Below are 13,739 nucleotides of genomic sequence, written 5' to 3'. Positions count from 1 at the left end.
CTCCACTTCACAAAACCTCGCACAAAAATGTACATGTCTTGGCCAATACCGGACTATCGCTGCATGATATCGTAAGACAAGCTACTGATATCAGCGCAAACAGCGCTCTATGTTCCACATCAAGGACGCTCTTACTTACAGCGGTGTAGGTTTACTATCTCTCGCAACCCTATACTTGTTTTACCGTCACTCATGCCTCGGCAAAGTCATTACTCTGTGCACACACTGTGGAGCTGAGAAAATGAACCAGATATTCAGAGCCAGACAAATACGGTATGACAATCCAATCGAGCTGAACATTATCCACCCACCTACTTCTTATGTCCTACCCATTCCCAACGAGGTAGAAGCCCGTGATGCAGTTCCTTACACACCACCTCCACTTCCTTTAAACCCACCAATACTTAAAACCTTACGAAAACCTTATTACAAATAGGCAACTACCATATTGCTACCAAGATCTGCTGTTGCGCTACCAAACAGACGTAAGTAAAGTATATGCTTGTGTACACTACCGCATTAAAATAATTGTAATTGCGATCTTATACCCTTAGTCTACAATTAGCCAAAAATATACCTACACTTATAACCGATATCATTGTACGTATAGGTCAAACTCTGTATCTCATAAAAAAAAAAAAAAAAAACTTACGACCCAGAACATAAAAGAAGACATTGTTGATTAATCTTGAGTATATTAACCCGCTTCCTAGCTTTAAACAACGATATGTGACCAAATTATTATAACTATATGCCTTACGCTTATACGCAATCCAGAATATGAACCATACTACCTCAAACGTAAGCTTACTATTACAAATACTTATCATCAAATATCCAACTAATGTTGGTAAGCGCATCAATTAATATTCAAACGACATTCATACTGCGACTACAAAATTGTAAACACACTACCTCTAATAAGTAAAATTGTAAAACTAATTTTAAGCACATACTTTGAAATCATGTTTCATTACTGTATATGACATTTCCACCTTCTTGCTTTCCATATTCGACCATATCTACCGCTATGCTCCTTCTGACGGGGAAAGGTGTTACGTCCAGCATACCACTTCTCTCTATTTTTCCTACTCGCTAACTCTCCCACAGTTCTCACATAAATCTCATGGTCTCTGTCCTGTCCTCTTATCTCTAGATAGTCTCACGCTATTCACTATCGCGCCTACCCATCAAATTCTATTCCCTACCTCTGGCATCTTCACACCTTTTCTGCACCCGTACGTTTCAAGTCTCTAGCGACACTCCGGTATCTATCGGTATCTCAACTTCTACGCAATAAACATATAATCGATATTTCAAACATACTCAAGTTTATTCGATCCTCATCCTGATTTCCGGTTGACCTGGAACGTAAAAGCGAAGCCGAACAGCTTGCTCCTACCACTCAGGAGTAAACTCTAATCACGGACGTAACAGAAGAAAGGAAGAATTTTACTCGCCGTTTCTCCCCCGTTGATCCAACCCTCTTATCAATCCGTTTGTTAAGTATCTGGGTGTCTAATTAGTCAGAAAAGCATCATTTAAATCAAATCTGAGACCTTTTAGATTTGAGCGAAAACATTCGCGATTTTGAAATGTGCTGGAATAGGATCTTCCATGCAATATTTCGACGTAATTTTGCGAGGCAAATCGATTGGGCACAGTTTCAATGAGCTGCAAGCAGCGCATTGAAAGCAGAGTTCCAAAAATCTTAATGTAGAAAGTAATGCAATATTCATTACTTTTTTTAATGATAATAACGGATTTATTCATTACGTATTACATAATTATAGTGTGATGTAGAAAAATACATTACAAATTGAAAAATAATGAGTAATGTAGAGAAATACATTACTCATTAAAAAATGAAAAATAAGTATTGAGGGACCATGCAGTACCCATCACAAATTTAATGTGTACACATTAAACCTATAAAAATAAGTTGAAGCGTAATATTATGAGCTTCTCATACCTTTCAATTGATCGAAATGATTATTATTTGTTCAACAATTATGAAATTTATATATTATGATAATTAATTGTGAAATTTCATAAAATTCAGGATCATTAAATGAAAATGGAGCCGTTGACACAAGATCAAAGAATAGAAATTCATACATTTTTCTCTTTCAGATGATGTTTTTACAGCGTATAAATTCACGATAAAAAAAATAGAAAAGTTTTCAACTTTAGAAATGAAGGATTAAATAGTTCATTTTGATAATTAAAACGGAATATCGGAAAATGTCAATTTTGCAATTAAAATAATTTTCTGGAAATATAATTTGAAACCTACGACTATTTTTAAGAGTATGAATAAAAATATTGAAAATTGTTAGACATATAGCGGAACAATTTATTTAAGATTTTCGCTTGACGGCATTTTTTATACTCAAAGTTTCGAAAACTTCCTTTTTTACTATTGTCATAAATTATATTATAAATGCACTGTGGAAAAAAAATGAAACAAAGAAAAAATATCAATTGACCAATTTTTCGTAGTTCATAATAAGGTGGATCCCACTTTTGGAAAGGAGTTATGGAACGGTGTAATAAAATCAAAGTGTAAAAACGCAAAAATTTCATGTGATGGCGAGTATGTGTCATGTAGAAATTGTCAAGAGCACGATAGAAATTCATAATAAATTTGTACGTTTTTACAGATATTCTGTCTGTATTGAGTTCGGTTAGAAATGTGAACTATACCGTACAAAAAAAGTTTCACTTTCTGAAGAATTCCGCATGAATTCATCTTCAATTTCACCGACCAAAATACTCATCAGAGAGATACTTTCCTTTGATTCAGGACAAATTTATAACAATTTTTTCAGGTATTGCTATTTTATCAATGAAAGTCAATTATCAAATATGTATTCTTAGGAAACTACTGCTTTCAAATTCATTTTGAATTCATCATGAATTTCAGATGAATTTGAAATGAGCTAAATAAGCAACCGATTTTTTTTTATGTAATCTAAAAGATTCTTTATAATTTATATACTTAAGAATTTGCTTTCAATTTGCTCTAAATTTATTACATTTTTTATAATATCTCTATTCTGAAGCTTTGTTAATTGTCAAAGTTCATTTAGGAAATAGATACATCACTCATTAATAGATGAAATTGTAATGGACAAGTTCAAAATACTCATTATAAAATAAAATGAGTAATGTAAGGTGAAACACATAACTCGTTAAAAAAAATGTATTGGAAAATTCATCCATTTCTCATTGAAAATAAAGTATTGAGTAACGGAAATTAAATTCATTACTCATTACTACTGTAATGAGTAATGAAAGTGTAATGCATTATAAAAAGTGATGCATTTTTTGCAACTCTGCAAATTGAAAGTGACAGACGAAAAATGAGAAATCCTGCTCACCAATTCCCTTCTGTTGATCACACGCTCTTTCCGCTGCGTTTTCTGAGTTCCTGGAGGTCCAATTAGTTAGGAAAGGGTCATTTGAATCAAATCTAAGACTAAAAATTTTCGTCTTCAAAACAGAAGAAATAGTAATTCCCCCTGCATTCTTGGAGAAACTTTTCGGGATTCTGACTTGTGCTAGAATAGATTCCTTTATGCACTATTTCGACGTTACTTAACAAGAGAAATCGATCGGGCGCAGTCTCAATATGCTGCGATCAACGCATCGAAAGTTACAGTCGAAAAAAGGAGAATTCTGCTCACCATTTCTCTTCCAGTTGATCCAACGCTCTTTTCGCTGCGTTTTTTTGGGTTTCAGGGTGTCCAATTCGTCAGGAAAGGGTCATTTGAATCAGATCTGAGACCAACAATTCTCAACTTCAAAACTAAAGATATGGTAAGGCAAACCCCTTTTTTTTTTTTTTTTTTTTGATAACGCTGGTAAAAATGCCTTATGCACACCCTGGAGCTTCGCGCAAGAAGCTCCAGGGTAGTGTGGGACTCGCACCCACTAAAAAACCAGCGGCCACTCTGGTACGAGTAGGGGGGACTCCCCGGAACCGCGCGAGGCATAACCTTAGGGATCCCCCCGGCACCTTCGCGGTTACGCGCGGACCCTACTTTAACGCCTATCCGGGAGTTGCGCCTCCCGGCTCCCTCCCGCTACATCCTATGCTCAGCGTCCTCTCGCGAAGGACGACCCTGCCCGCTGGTGGGACGTCTTCTGTTGCTGCTACGACGAGAACTCCGCTTAACGGAGCTGTCAAGCGAATGGAGACCCCCACTCGGTGCTCGATGTTCGCGATAATGAGCGCCCTGCCCTTGCGGATCCGGGGGAAGATGGATCCGGCGCGACCGTCTCATCTGCCGTCCACGGGCCGGGGGACGGAGAGAGAGAGGCAGAAGAAGAAGAAGAAGAAGAGGGGGCATGGCCGGAACGACCCTAACGTCACCCTATCGCCTAGCGTCTCACCTATCCTGGCACCAGATTCCAAGTCGCCTTGCACCCCTCCTCTACCCTCCACCCCCGAACCCCGGCCCCGACCCAAAGGACCGGGCTGAGGTCGACCGGTGTCCCGTCCCGCAAATCCGTTTGGACCCCTGCCCGTGTAGGTCCGACCCTACGTCATGCCCGCGCTTACACGCGAACCACCCCCATTTCTTCCGCTCAAGCGGGTCGCGCGGTGCACGCTGCGCCGCGTTCGCTGTCGTAACCGCTCCCGCTGTTCCTTGGCCGTCATGACCCGCTCCGCGAAGCTAGCCACCGCCACCCATCCCTCTCTAGACCCTACCATAGCCCTGATCAGGCCAGGCGGTGTCAGATCCTCCCCTACGGCGCGCTTTAGGGCATTCCTCTCGTCTCTCCACGCGGGGCACGCCTCCACCGTGTGGCTTACCGTGTCTTCCTCCAGCCGGCAGTACCAGCAGGTCGGCCTCTCCGTCTTCCCTATTCTATATAAGAAATCCGCGAAGTACCCGTGGCCTGTCAGGACTTGGGTCACACGGAAAGTCATGCTCCCGTGTGCCCTGTCGAACCATCCCGTCCAGTTCGCTAGGATAGCTAACCTCAACCTCTCGCTGGGGAGCCCCGCACTTCCGAGGTCCACCCTCCATTGCTCGCGGGCTACGCGCAGTTTCTCCTCCCTAATCGCTTTGACCATGCTCTGGGACCACGTCCTGGTCGACCGCAGTTCACGCACTCTATGGAATGTGCGCTTGTACGCATCAGCCACTAGATATAGTGGCGGGGTCCTGGCCAGCATCGAAACGGCCACGAAGGAGGCCGTGCGATATGCCGCAACTACTCTTGCGCATATCCTTCTCTGGCACCTCGTAATTACTTGCTGGATGTACTTTGAGGACCTCGCCACATCCCCCCACACCGGAGCGCCGTACATTATTACCGCGAATAGAGTTTGCGCATAAAGCCTACGCCTGGATTCGGATGGCCCCCTCAGGTTTGGCATCAGCCTCGCTAGTGTCCTCGTGACACCCCCTAGCCTAGTCTCCATGGACGCGAAGTGCGCTTTGAACGTCAGGCCGGGATCCAGTCGCACCCCCAGGTACTTCATGGACCCCGACAGTAGCACCCTCTCCGCGCCAACTCTGACGTCTGGGGTGTTTGGTGCTTCCCCCTTTTTCACGCGCCGAAATAGGACAGCTTCCGTCTTGCTCGCCGCCACCGTGAGGCCTAGGCCCGAAATTCGCCGGACTACCCTGGCTACCATCGCATTTGCCAGTGCTACCGCTGTGGATGAATCCCCAGCGGAACTCAAAACCAGCGTGTCATCCGCGTAGCAGACAATAACACAGTCTGCAACCCCCTCCCCCCGCAGAACCTCGTCGAAAGTCAAGTTCCATAGCAGGGGGCCGAGAACCGAGCCCTGTGGGACCCCGGCCGTCACTGCCAGACTCCTCAGCTCTCCATCTCCGTTTATGTATTCCACGTGCCTGTCCCACAGGTAGGAATCCAGGACCCGTCAAAGATACTCCGGAGCCGCTTTCTCTTTAAGTGCGTCCCTTATGGACGGCCATGGCAAACTATTGAATGCGTTGGCGATGTCGAGAGACACAGCCACCGCGTAGCCCCCCTTCTCCGTGGCGTTTTCCACGAATCGTCGCACCCTTAGCAGAGCATCGTTCGTGGATCGCCCTTCCCGAAACCCGTACTGGTCCTCGGACAAGCGCGCCCGAGGATTCCCCTCCATCCATTTGCCCAGCCGAGCCACCAGGATCCTCTCGAACATTTTACCCACCTCGTTCAGGAGGCATATCGGCCTTACTTTGGGGATAGGTCCGGTGGGTGCTCCCCCCTTAGGGATGAGCACCAGTCGAGCCTTCTTCCATGGCAGCGGAACGACTCCTCACAGGCAGAGGCTGAAATTCCTCGACAGTAGTGCGATCATTCCCTCCGGAACTCTCGCCCACGCACTTCCCTTAACGCCATCCGGTCCCGGGGCGATATTGCGCGAGCATGCCTTTTTAAGCGCAGCTCGAACCTCGTCCGCCGTGACCGCCCACCGTTCGTCCCATCGACAGCCGCTCTGGGCCCTCGGAGCGCATCCATCACCCCTCGGGAAGAGGGCATCAAGGAGGCTCCTGAGGGTATTCTCCTCCAGCGTCTCCGTCAACCCTCTTTGGGAGCTTTACAGTTTGCCCAGCACCAATTTGTAAGAGAGACCCCATGGATCCGCTTCCACGGAGCTGATGAGGTCTCTCCACGCCTTGGCCTTGGCCGCTTTTATGCCGTCTCGGAGCACCCTCTTGGCGGCCCGATACTCGGCCTCTTTTTCCTGACGGTCATCAGCCGTACGTCTTCCCCTAGCGAGGCGCCTCCTCGCCGCTATGCAAGACCTGCGTATATCGGCCAGCTCCTCGCTCCGCCAGTATGTCGCTTTCCTGGAGCGATTCCCCGTGCGAGCTCTCGGCGCGGCTGCGTCGCAGGCCTGCGTCATGGCACGCTCGATCCATCCCGCAAGGCCCTCTGGCGTCGTATAGTCCCCTCCAGTTGGTCCCCAGGAAAGGGTGAGGGACAGAGCATCTGTCAGATGTTCCGGACTGAACTTCGACCAGTTCCAGCGCATGTGGCCCTTTCTACCCCTGTGCTCTGCGCATCTAGGGGTACCGACCTCGTACGAGATGTACCGGTGGTCGGATAGTGTTTCTGTCTCCTCCAACACCCGCCACCCCTTGATCACGGGTACAAGATTAACTGACGACCACGTCAGGTCGACGACGGATGACCCCTGTGCCCTGATGCATGTCGCCGTCCTCCCAGTGTTGTCGAGACGTACACCGCATGATGCCGCCCACTCCTCGAGCAGCTCTCCCCTTCGGTTGGACCCAGACGGGTCCCAGGTCGGCGAGCGGGCATTGAAATCCCCCCCCACCAGTACCCCCCTCCCACTGTTCTCCGCCAGCTGGATCACCCGAGCCAGGTCGTCCAGATGCTCAGTGAACTCCGCTATCAGAATGTTCGGGGATATATACACCGATATGGCAATTATATCCCCGAATTTAGCGGCCACGTACCCTCTTCCCCTTTTGACGAGCGAGCCCCCGCGGACGTTACCCTCTGCCCTCCAGTATATGGCCGCCCGGCCATCGTCACTGCTAAGCCAGGTGGCCACGCTCGGGGTAGCGTACGGCTCGGATACGAGGCACACGTCGATTTCCCTTTCGAGCACTACTTGCTTCAGTAGGTCCTGAGCCCCCCTGCTATGGTTTAGGTTACACTGTATGTACCTGACCATTCTCGCTTGCATTAGTCGCGGGCCTCCGACCCCGTTCGCCGACGGATGTACAACGTCCCGAACCCATCCTGTGGGCGCTGTCTATCCCTCTCCCCTCGCAGACCGCGCATTTGGGGTTGGCCGTGCAATCTCGCGCCTGGTGGCCCTCAGCGCTGCACCTGTAGCACGCGGCCCGGCGCTCTGTCGACGCCTTGCACGTACTCCCTATATGGCCAAAGCCCCAGCACTTGTAGCATTGCCTGGGGCGCGCCTCCAGCAGCTCTACCCTGGCCGTGGTCCAGCCGATCCTCACCTTGCCCTTCGTCGCGACAGCCACAGCTGCCCTCAGGGGGCACTGTGCCCACGCGCTGTATAGTCCATTCGGTGTCCTTCTCGGAACACCTACACGGACCTCCTCCACTTTACAGCCACCCTGCTCGGCTAGGGTGCGAGCCAGTTCCTCGGCGGACACTGAGTCATCCAAGCCCAGGACTCTCAGTTCGCCCTTGATAACCGGCCTTGTCACTGAGACTACGTTGCCGTATTTATCGAGGATTACTTTGGTAAGCTGCGCCGCTAGAGCGTCCGCCTTCCTCGCATTCTCGGGGCCAGGAATCTCAATGAGAACCCCCCCGTTAGCTGCCCGCCGCACCCTCGTCTCCTCTATACCCAGCTCCGCAAGTTGTATTTTCTCGCGTGCGAACTTGAGTACTTCCGCATACGGGGTGTTCTCCCCTCTGCTTTTGATAGCAACGGCTGCTGTCCTCGGTGCTCTGCGACGAGCCACCGTGGGTCTGTCCTCCGCGGTACGCCGCAGGGCCCCTGTTGGGGCAGTCTGCGTGGTTTCCACTGCTGCCCCACTCGGCACTCCCTCCCCAAGGCGCTTTCCCTTTCTCTTCATCTTCGTTCTCCAGCCCCCCCTATCGTTCTCTGCATCGGCGCCGTCATCGACTTCCATCGGAGTGTCGGTCGCGCCCCGGTTACCCGAGGACCTCTGCACTTTCTCCGTGGTGGCCTCCGTGCCGCGAGGTTGCGCTGTACCCTTACCAAGAGGGTCTTGGTCAGCTGCTCCGCTCTTGCTCGAGGCATCGAGGAGCAGGAGGGATATCCTGCCCACCTCCTCTCGCACCTGTTTCAGGGCCGCGGACTGCCTGGCCATCTCCTCATCCCTGACCCTGTCACTGTCCGGGATGAGTCGAAGTTCGGATCCCGTTAGGCGAAGTTCGAACTCCGAAGCACCCACTGATGTCGCCATCGTCGGCCCCTCATTGGCCTCCACCTCGCTCCTCCTAGTGGCCGCTCCCAGGTCAAGCACCGTCGTCGTTTGGGCGGCTTCCGACCGTCGCTCGCCGGCTCTCGCCACAGGGCCCCTGCTGGCAACCTGTGCGTATGAGCTTGTCGCCCGGTTCGCTATTTCCGTCTGAGGCCTCTCTCGGCCTTCTCGATTTTTCTCGAGTTCCCGTTGGAGCTCGTCCCTTTCCCTACGGGTATCACGCAACTGAGCCTCTAGGTCCGCGTTGCGCGCCTGCAGGAGAGCGGGGTCACCTGCTGCCTCCGCTTTCACGGTAAGGGTAAGCAGGGCCTCCTTCGCCAAGCCCACCTTTTTCTTCATTTCTTCACTCAGTCTGCCCTGCATGGATTTGCATCTCATCCTTATGGCGTCTATGTCCTCGAGCCACTCCATTAGCTGTGCCCCGAGGTCCGATGCTGACATGAGCCTGTATTCCACAGGGCCTGCCCCCTGCGGGATTTTCTTTGGGGACCTAGCCGCGGCTCTGGCCTTTCTTTTTCCCACTGAAGGGTTCTTTGTTGGCCGCAGGTTCGAGCCCTGCGCGCTCCACTCTGACCCAGACTCCCCTGCTTCGGAGTCGTCTTCCAGGTAAGTTCCCTTGACAATAGCTGTGCACCTCTTTTTGCGCTTCGGGCGAGCTCCCAGAAGCGTACGTGCTGCCTCCTCCTCACCTGAGGGGCTGGCCGTTCCCTTCCCCTCCCCCTCGGTAGTCGCAGTTTGATGCCGCGGTATCTCTGTCCCTTCTACCTCGAGTCTGCGCGGGAGGAAGAGCTCTCCGTCCGAGAGTGCAGCGTTCTCGGGCGGCGTTAGCTCGTCCCCCTTTCGTTTGTTACCCTGCTGCTGCTGGTATCGCGTGGGTGTCTCCTCGGGCACCACCTGTGGCGGTACGTTGATTCCCCCCGCAGTCTCCGCCAAAACGTTGGGTGCAAGTAAATGCCCTGGCGTACCCCCCGGCACCGTGTTTTCGAGAGGGGGCCAGCTAATGCCCCGCACAAGTGCCTGTCCTCGCGCGCGCGCGCCCCTGCCCCTCGCGTGCCCCCGCGAGCCCTTGCTATCCAGGTGCTCTTGCACCTCTCCTTGCTTCACCCTCTGCCTACTCGATGTTAAATTGTCCATATTGAATTGATTGTTTGATTACGACGGTTCGGCCATCATGGCAGCCACACCGCGGTGTGGCATCTTTCCCCGCCGGAAAAAATCCTATCCCCTCGCATGGAAGCCGCTGTCGGTTTATCGGGTGGTCTGCCCTATCCATGCGAACCCCCCATCCCTAGCTCTTTCCAGTCGCCCGGCCGGGGATTCCCCTGCTAATCCGAGACAGGGTAGGCCACCGGCCGAGTAAGACCTTGCCGGATTTGCCCTACTGGACATCGGGTATGAGGAAATACTGACCGGGTAATCCTCCACGCATGCGCCCGGGGCACCAGGTTTGACTCCCAGATTGGCTCCAGTCAGCTGCAGGGAGCGGTTCTCCCACTTTGAACATGTGGTTTCCTGGGACCTTCGCCAGGGAACCGAGGTTCCGTGGACTAACGTTTACCCGTAATACGCCACAGAGGTCCGGTAAAGGTACTGACTTCACCCGCAGCCCCGGTCGGTCGGCAACTACTCCTTCCTTGGTTAGTCTCTGAGAAATCGCCCGAGGAGCCCCAACCGCATCCCATGTACGCATCGCCCATTCAAATCACCATTCATACACCCAGCCCCAAGAGGCTGAGCCGACTGTTCTTAGTGGACGCTCGTCTAGAGTCACTTCCGCCACAAGGTTTTGAAGCCCCGGGGCGTCGGATCCCCAAGATTCATCGCGGCCGTCAAGCCCCTACACCACGACAAGGTGACAGCCGACGTAGGAGAAGGCAAACCTCCCCCTTTGCATTTTGTGCGAAAATTTTCGCGATTTTGATAAGTGTTGGAAAAGACTCTTTCAGGCACTATTCCGACGTTCTTTTGCAAGAGAAATTAATCGGGCGCAGTCTCGATACGTTGCGATCAACGCATCAAAACTTACAGCCGGAAAAGTAAGAATTTTGCTCGCTATTTCTTTCCTGTTAATCCCACGCTCTTTTCGCTGTGTTTTCTGAGTTCCTGGGGGTCCACTTGGTGAGAAAAGAATCATTCCAAGAAAATCTGAGACTGAAAATTTTCTTGTCGAAAACTAAAGAAATAGTAAGGCATTTGCATTTTTTTCGGAAATTCTCGCGATTTTGACAAGTGCTGAAATAGGTTTTCTCATACTCTATTGCAAAGTACATTTGCAAGAAAAATCGATTGGGCGCAGTCCCAATACGCTGCTATCAACGCATCAAAAGTTACAGTCGAAAAATGAAGAATCTTGCTTGCCATTTCCTTTCTGCTAATCACACGCTCTTTTCGCTGCGTTTTCTGAGTTCCTGGGGGTCCACTTGGTGAGAAAAGAATCATTCCAAGAGAATCTGAGACTGAAAATTTTCTTGTACAAAACTAGAGAAATAGTAAGGCATTTGCATTTTTGTCGGAAATTTTCGCGATTTCGACAAGTGCTGGAATAGGTTTTCTCATACTCGGTTGCAAAGTTCATTTGCAAGAGAAATCGATTGGGCGCAGTCCCAATACGCTACTATCAACGCATCAAAAGTTACAGCCATAAAATGAAAAATCTTGCTTGCCATTTCTCTTCTGCTAATCACACGCTCTTTTCGCTGCGTTTTCTTAGTTCCTGGGCGTGCAATTAGTTAGGAAATGGTCATTTAAATCGAATCTTTCCGGCTCACAAACTGAAGAAAAAGTAAGGCTGACTCCGTCGTATTTTTGGCGAAAATTATATCGATTTTGTTAAGTGCTGGAATAAGTTCTTTCATGCACTATTTCGACGTAATTTCGCTGGAGAAGCCGATTGGGCGCAGTCCTAATACGCTGCGATCAACGCTGTGACAGGAAAATAAAACTCTTCACCGACGTCAAAACTCGAATTGACTACTAGAGAACTCAATCAACCCCCGAATCCTGATAATCGTCACTAACTCTGTAGGTAGAAAATTAGTAAAAACATAATCGTCATCTGTATTGTCAACTTATAGATTAGACCAAGTATCACGCTTCACGAGGAAAGACTCACACTGTGTTTGACCGCGAAATAAGCACCCCTGCCTGCATACGTTGTAGCAGGCCGGCAGCAAAGCGAAGACGCAAGATCAGCGCAGACTAGCTGCGAAGAATAAACACACTTCAGTTGTGAGTAGTCCTCGAGGAATCTCGGCCATATTAGGTTCGTTCCTGTCAAATTCAATATTATATTAACTGTTTCGTGTAATAGTTACTTCGACCATCTGTTGTCGATTTAACCAAGTTCGCTAATTGAGAAAGATAACTTGGTCCAGGATATCGTCAAGTAGTAAGTAAATAAATTCATATATCTTCGCCTATACGCTTTTCTATTGTCTTGCAATTACCTTTGGTCCTCCACGTATCCTCCTTGTGTTGTCTCTTCTATTTCAATAATCGAGCTAGCCGAATTCCTCATTTAATTATTTATTCATTGATGGTAAATTTATAGAAGGAAATTTAGGTATTGGTTCCTCAAACCAATTGGCGCCCAACGAATTTATAGAATAATTAACTAATAAGCCTAGAGCCCTGTCAGCCGACGGACCACGGCCGCAGCAGGTGGTGTGTATTTTTGTTTAATATTCGTCAAATTGTCTTTGCGACACGTACGCATTTGGCGCCCAACGTAGGGCACGCGTGGAAATAAATATTAAATTGTACATAAAGTAAATTATCAAATAATAGAAAGTAAAATTTTAAACAACGAATATGTTATTCGAGAAAGTTCGACTAACGTAGACTGTAGCGAGTGTACAGTCGCATTTTTACCCTCTGTCGTGAACTTGAAACGGATTAGTTTCTATGGGGCTGCGTAACGCTCGAATTTCGCTCTTTCTTCTTTTGTATTGTCTATATTCAACCACACTCTATCTCTCTCTGTCAAATAGCTTGCTATACTCTACTATATTTCTGTCTTTCTGTACTGAGTAACTGATATTCGTATATCACGCTTACATTGTTTTGTTATTCCTGCTATATAATATTACTAGTATTTATATTGTGTCCATATTATTATATTATTTCAGTGTATATTATCGCCAGCTTTATTCGGTCTCATGTAAGACTTGATCGCCATTGGTTCCATTATGGAAGGATTTAAATTAAAAATCATTGGAGATATTCAGATAGAACAAAATTCAAATTGAAAATTTCTGAATGAGTTTTGGCGAGATCAAAGAGTGCAATTAGTCAAATTAAAATTTATTACTGGCTATGTTTGTCACAACACCCAAAGGTAAAACCAGGTTGCAAACAAAAACATTAAGTGAAAATTTGTCAAAAAATTCAAACGTACAAAATAGAAATATTCCGCGTAATAAGACGCTCCCTACACCGTTTGGTGAGGATACGGCGAGTGGGGGTATTTCGAATGAGCCCGTCCAAACGACGCTTGCTGTAGGTGCGGGGACAGAGGAACTTCTCACTACCCAAAGCGCTATTATAAATAACGAATCTTTGAGTGTTCCCTTCACGACTGCTTCGCGAAACTTGCCGGGAAGGGATAGGGGTTCACGACCAGCGACGCCGAGTCTGTATGTTTCACCACGACATTCCCCAATAGAATGAATGTTAAATTCAGTAATTGAAAGAATAGACGCAATTGAGACGGAAAATATGCGAGTCAAGACACTCTAGGGAGAATTAAATGATACGAACGAAAAATGGAATAAATGTGGGACGGGGCCCCTGGCCCTGTAAAGACGTGGT

The 13,739-nt window shown here is 48.6% G+C and overlaps 1 protein-coding gene across 1 annotated transcript; it reads right to left on the bottom strand.

Moving 5' to 3' along the window:
* Positions 1-4,546: 4,546 nt before the first annotated feature.
* Positions 4,547-10,064, bottom strand: LOC138191174 (uncharacterized). The gene is made up of 3 exons (XM_069137370.1): positions 7,671-10,064; positions 6,576-7,618; positions 4,547-5,876 (listed from the first exon to the last, which is right to left on the bottom strand). The coding sequence occupies exons 1-3, from the start codon at positions 10,062-10,064 to the stop codon at positions 4,547-4,549; spliced, it is 4,767 nt and encodes a 1,588-aa protein (XP_068993471.1).
* Positions 10,065-13,739: the final 3,675 nt, after the last annotated feature.

This window comes from Neodiprion pinetum, chromosome 6 (assembly GCF_021155775.2).
Source record: "Neodiprion pinetum isolate iyNeoPine1 chromosome 6, iyNeoPine1.2, whole genome shotgun sequence".
Lineage (NCBI taxonomy): Eukaryota > Metazoa > Arthropoda > Insecta > Hymenoptera > Diprionidae > Neodiprion > Neodiprion pinetum.
This window is presented reverse-complemented; position numbering and strand designations above follow the sequence as displayed.

Coding starts and splice junctions, on each gene's coding strand:
- LOC138191174 (XM_069137370.1), bottom strand. CDS start 10,064: ATGGACAATTTAACATCGAGTAGGCAGAGGGTGAAGCAAGGAGAGGTG. Junction 7,619..7,670: donor ATGCAAGCGAGAATGGTCAG/GTACATACAGTG, acceptor GACCTACTGAAG/CAAGTAGTGCTCGAAAGGGA. Junction 5,877..6,575: donor AAATTGGTGCTGGGCAAACT/GTAAAGCTCCCA, acceptor CCTGTGGGACAG/GCACGTGGAATACATAAACG.